The sequence below is a fragment of the Taudactylus pleione genome, unplaced genomic scaffold, assembly GCF_031769625.1.
Source record: "Taudactylus pleione unplaced genomic scaffold, aTauple2 ptg000235l, whole genome shotgun sequence".
In the NCBI taxonomy this organism is placed as follows: Eukaryota; Metazoa; Chordata; class Amphibia; order Anura; family Myobatrachidae; genus Taudactylus; species Taudactylus pleione.
Window position 1 is genome coordinate 2164113 of NW_028284637.1, and position 6000 is coordinate 2170112.

The window sequence follows — 6000 nt, forward strand, 5'->3', positions numbered from 1 at the left end:
AGAATCTGAACATCCCATCTCATACTGACCTTTTAGAGCACAAGTGTTTTCTCCTGTGTATATGGTTTTCCCCTCTATAAGTAAATACCTAGTTTGTGCTCCCCTTCTCTCGCGCTCTCTCTCTCTCTTCCCCCCCCACCCCCCATGGGCGGAATGCACTGTACTGAAAAATGCGGTCAAACCACCGAAAATGTCAGACTACATTTAGGAGCAAGGGATAAATATTTATGGTCTGATTTGTGTAGTACTATTGTAGTTATGGTATTGGACCTGAGTTGATGGCTTATATTAGTGATTTCCTGGTTGGGAGGTGTCTTGTCACTTTGGAAGTTCCCACCCACTTATCGTGATTGTCGGTTTTATTTTTTTGCGGGAAAGAATTTTAAAAGTGACTGTCTTGTAGGTCTTGAGTTGCTCTCCCCACGTGTGTGTGTGTCTGTCTCTTGTACCACACTTTCAATGCAATAATCCCGACCCTTATCAACACCATATGCATGACTAATTTATGTAAGGGTACAGCTCATCCGTAAAGAGCTGTCCATTGTGAAGAGAGGACTTCCGGGTTTGAGTCCTGTTGCGCATGTGCCAACAGACGCACAAGCCGCGGCAGAACAGCAGGATCCTTCTGATCCCTCAGGGGAATTCTACATTAAGAAGCCCAAAGGCTTCTATAGGCAGCTCCATCGGGATGCAGTCAGGAATCTGATGGTCGAAATGCCGACTGCCGGCTTTCCGACTGTCAAATCCTGGCAAGGATTTCCCGACGCCTGTCATTAGACTTACGCCGGGAGCCCGACGCCCGGCTTACCGATCGAAGGTAAGCCGGGCGCGGACAGCCCCGGGGGGGGGGTGTCAGGTTAGGTTAGGGGCTCCCGGGGGGGACTTAGGGTTAGGCCCCCTCCCAGGAGGGTTAGGGTTAGGCTAGGGGAAGGGGAGGTTAGGTTTAGGCACTTAAAGGGGGGTTAGGCACTAGGGAGGGAGGTTAGGGTTTTACACCCCTAAAGGAGGGTTAGGGTTAGTGGGGGGGGGGGGTTAGGTTATCCTGCTCCATATATAGATGGCATTGCCTATCGGGCAAAAATCCCACTGTTACCCTTAGAGAGAGGGCTGCAGCAGTTATTTCCAGTATCCTTTGCAGACCATATTATTGCAAAAATTGCTGCAAACCGCAGTTTTGTAGGTGTGACTCGATTTTTTTATATTAAAATTGACCCCTTTGGCTCAAACTATATTTACTTGGTAAAGGTGACTCTCCTCAAGTAATATCATTCTTTGCTTCCCATTGGAGGACAGACGAGTTGATCAATCTAAGAGAAAGTTTGCATTGTAAAGCAGTAATAACACTTTACTATTAATTGGACATCTCAAGATACATTGACCATTTGAGTAAGTCAGAGTTCATTATTATCGTAGCAAGGAGACCCAAGGCCTTGGCCGCTGTCATATAGGTAAAGCACACAATCTTGGTGAAACATTAGCCATAATTGCATGGGACATCCAGGTGTGGGTACATTATGTATCTAATCTATCGGGATAGCACTCGTCCAGATTGGGAACAACCAGCACTCGCATCAGCAGAAACTACGTAGTTTATAGACACGCACAATATAACAATTTGTGCCAGACAGCCATTTCAACAACCTCCTGGTGATTTTCCTCAAGGGAAAATTCTTGTGGTTTCAGACTTGACTGGTTAATGTGTACATATCCCCATTTAACATCTTTTTAAGGAAAATAAACTTTTTTCTATTATTTAGAATTTTTTTTTTTTGTGTGTGTGTCTATAGATCACATTTTCCAGTGTCTTTCAGACATTTGTACTACTTGTGAACGGCCATTTTTAACCTCCCCAATACTACTTCTTGATATTAGTTGTTTTATGCCATTGGCTACTATATTCAAATGTGTCAGTAGTATAAATGCATTTATTTCTGTCACAGTACTTCAGGGAGATGACCCATAACATATTTTGCAGACTTTGGGCTTGTGTAAAATAAAAAATCAGTTATCTTCATACTTCAGGAAAGGACAGAAGTAGTAAGGTAGTAGAGATCTATTACAACAGTTGTTGGGTGCACAGATTTATTCAGCCATTTTGTTTACATAACCTTCGGATCACAGGTGGCTTCTGGTGATTATGTTTTATACAGCAACAGGCATAATAAAGGATTTGGAATAACATTTTTATTGTATTTGTTCATTTAAAGTCCTGTACCACTTAATTCCTTTCATATAACTCATTCTTTGGCAGTTATGGGTGTTTCCTAAAGTTGGTAAGAGAAAAGCGGAGCATTTCATAACCAATGAGGTGTTTGTAATTAAATTTCTGTGTGGTCTTTGAGCCTCTCAGCTTGTTACAAAGCTGCCATTTCCAGCACAATACGTTTTTTTTACAGTAAGTAAGATTTTTATGGCTCACAGGAAGCTGGTTTAAGATTAATTTTTATACGAATACGCATATTGCTGTCTTTGGCTAATGAGTGAACATGTCTGGGTACAGTTGAGAAGTGCTACACTTTAGAATGTCAATTTCAAGGGTAAAGTTGTGTTGGTGTCTTTTTGCGACTGGCTTCAACGCAAAATTAACAACATTGGAATTGACCTGAAATTTCCTGTATGTCACTTAGCTGCAGTGCGGCACTTAATCTACTGTGGACTATGCCAGGTTTTGCTCAGTGCACATTCCAAGCCACTCGGCACATATCACTGGTCCCTATTTTATTGCACAATTACTGCTTTGACACTTTGAAAAGGGGAAATGTTTCATACTCGAATCTTGTGTCCAAATCCTGCCAACAAATTTCAGTTTTTGCACCTGTTTTGAGTCCTTTAAAACCACCTGCAAATATTATTATTATTTTTTTTTTTAAACGTGCATCTGTACATTTCACTATCTTTATCATCAGGAATTGAAGACACGTTTAGGACGGCAGCAACAGAAGTCAGTCTTCTTGCGGGGAATGAGGAATTTAATGCTACAAAGTTATTTGGTGTTGGTAAGTGTTTTAGGTAGTTATATAATGTCAATGGAGTTACTTTATAAAAAAATAAAAATTATATGCACATGTGTTTTTGTAGGGATTCCACAAAAAAGCTGATTATTAGTGATCTGGCAGATGGTAAAATCGTTTTAGGGCTGCGATTTCGTACGGATTCGCAACAGCAAAATTATGCAAATGCCAGTTTCAGCCTTCACCTTCTGTAATAGCGTGCGACTGAGTGATCCTTGAGATGCCCAATTCCACTATCCATAGACAGTGCAAATTTGTTGGTTGTCAAGAATACTCCACCGTCGACCCTTTTGAGCAGCCTATGGCTCACGCAATATAGCTGTCTCAAATTCCTCAGAAATGGCCTCTGGTGCTGCGAAGAGAATGTCATGGGCGTGTAAACTCATGTGGCTGCACTCTCATAATACACCATTGTGACTGAAAAGGGGGTGTGGCTTATGTAAAAGGGGTGGATCCCATGGAAAATGGGGCGGAGCCTCGCAGCTTCCAGAGATGCTAGGCAGCCCCCAGGAAGTCCGTACACATGAGAACAGATGGCGTGCGCATGCCTAGAAACTCCCACATCATTAAGCAAACTTACATCTCCTACTTAACATGCCCCAACTGCCCGGATCAGTTGGGCATGTTGGAATATTTCTCATGCACGACTGTCTATCGCTGGTCGGTCGCGGCACTACATAATGCAATTACTGGCTCAGTCCACCGATAATCCGGGGATCAGGCTGATAATTCTACAGTATAATGTATGCCTGGCTTACGTCATGCTTTCTGGAAACCCCACAAGTGAGGCATGCTTTAGACACACTTATTGTTGGTGTACAAAGTTGATGAGCGAAAGGTTTTGTTCTCCAATTTGGTTGTTCCTCCATATTTAGCAGCTCTTTATGACAAATACCCTGCAATGTACTCATCTCCATAATGTCCTCAGTAACTAATATCCTCCATAACTATGGCGGTTACCACCGGGATTCCCTAGCATATTATTTTATGAGCAATTATTGTGTTGCAACCTCTGTAATGATGATTTTTATTTACATTTTTGTTTTTATTTATTTTTTATTCTTTCCTAGATACTGACAGTTGTGAACGTTGGATGAATTGCAAAAGTGAATTCCTGAAAAAGTATATGCATAAAGTGGCGAATGACCTGCCAAGTTGCCCTTGTTCTTACCCAACAGAAGTAGCCTACAGCACAGCCGATATATACGATCGCATTAAACGGAAAGAATTTCGCTGGAAGGATGCAAGTGGTCCTAAGGAGAAATTAGAGATTTACAAACCAACAGCGAGATACTGCATACGTTCAATGCTGTCTTTGGAGAGTACCACACTAGCGGCACAGCACTGCTGTTTTGATGACAGCATGCAAATAATAACACGGGGTAAGGGAGCCGGTACCCCAAATCTGATCAGCGTAGAGTTCTCTGCAGAACTTCATTACAAGGTAGACATATTGCCGTGGATCATGTGCAAAGGAGACTGGAGTAGGTATAATGAGGTTCGCCCACCAAACAATGGACAAAAATGTACTGAAAATCCATCAGAAGAGGACTACTTAAAACAGTTTCAAGAAGCTAGAGAATTTTAAGACACTTGACGTAATGCACACAATTGTTACCGTAGTTGGGTCTTCATAGCAGAGTGGGAATAAAAAGGTTGCACAGTTTTCTCAGTACTTTTTTTTTTTTGTATGAGCAATGTGTACGTCTACAAGGCTAATGCTAAACTTGGCATGTTTTGTAACCAATGTAAACTTCTGTATCTAGATTACCATATGTATTTGTATATACAGTATATATATTGGCAGACAGAAACTTTTTAATCGTCTTGATCCTGTGAATTATTATTAAATAATGCAAAGTTGAATGACTCTCACAGTATATGAAGAAGATGGGACTGCATCTACAAAGTCTCAACATCTTAAATGAATGTGACTTGATCTGAAGCTTCCCTTCTCTGGATTCTTTTGGGGGACGCCTGTTGGGTTCTCCATATTTTTGCTCAATATGGCTTATAAGAAAAAAAACAAAAAAAACATGAGTGAAGGAAGAGTGACAGAAAAGGGATAATTGCAGTTACAATAACTAAACAAACCCTGTTTTTTTGTTTTGTTTTTTTAGGTTAATAAAAAAAATGCTACCTTTTTTTTTTTTTTTTAAGTATTTTTGAAAATGGACATGTCGATATGTAAGTGGGGAATTCAGGGTGGTTCAATACACGTGACTTCTATTTCAGGGACTAAAAAGATTAAGAAAAGTGGCACTTTCTCAAAGACAATATATTCAGTGTTTTGTCGTCCTGTTTTATATTTTATTAAGGCTATATAGCCATGAAACAAATGCAATTTTTAAAAGATTATTTGAATAGTGTGTGCGGAATTCATTTTGTTACAATATTTTTGTAAAGTATTTATTATGTTGTAGTTCTATATCATGCAATGCGCATGTCTGTTAAATTGTGGTTTATGTTTTGCATTTTTTTGGTTTTAATTTTTTTTATTTTTCGTCTCTTCTGGAATGTTTTCACAAATATGGGACATGACCATGAAGTTTGAAGCTGGTCATCTGTTATCGTTTGTCCATGAAGTAGACCTCTTTAAATAAATTCACCCAAAGAGTTTTTTTCAGTCTTGTTTACATTTATATTTTTATTATTTTAAGTTTATTGCCAAGATCTATCTACATTATTTTAGTATACCTATAACATCAATCTTTGATATAATTTTATTTTCTATAGAAAAGGGAAAAGCTAAAAAGAATTACATATTTTCTTTTGCAGAATGAAGACAGCCATTATGTGGGATGAACAAATATTTATTACAACAGAGGTTCCCAAACAACGACATTACAATCCAGGTTTTAAGGATATCCATGCCGGAGCCCAGATGGTTAAATCAAATTTACTGAAGTACTAATTAAGTCACCTGTGCTGAAGCATAGATATCCTTAAAACCGGACCGTAATGGTGGAGTTTGGGTGTCTCTGTATTT

At 39.6% G+C, this 6000-nt stretch overlaps 1 protein-coding gene across 2 annotated transcripts in view; it reads left to right on the forward strand.

The window, feature by feature from the left end:
- ISM1 (isthmin 1) overlaps nucleotides 1-5637 on the forward strand; it is a 64528-nt gene extending 58891 nt beyond the window's left edge. For both annotated transcript variants that reach the window (XM_088479442.1, XM_088479443.1), the window contains 2 exons: nucleotides 2907-2996; nucleotides 4082-5637. In XM_088479442.1, coding sequence (XP_088335568.1) covers nucleotides 2907-2996; nucleotides 4082-4599 — 608 coding nt within the window. In that variant the 3' untranslated portion in view covers nucleotides 4600-5637. The remainder of the gene's footprint in view (nucleotides 1-2906; nucleotides 2997-4081) is intronic.
- The last annotated feature ends 363 nt before the right edge of the window (nucleotides 5638-6000 follow it).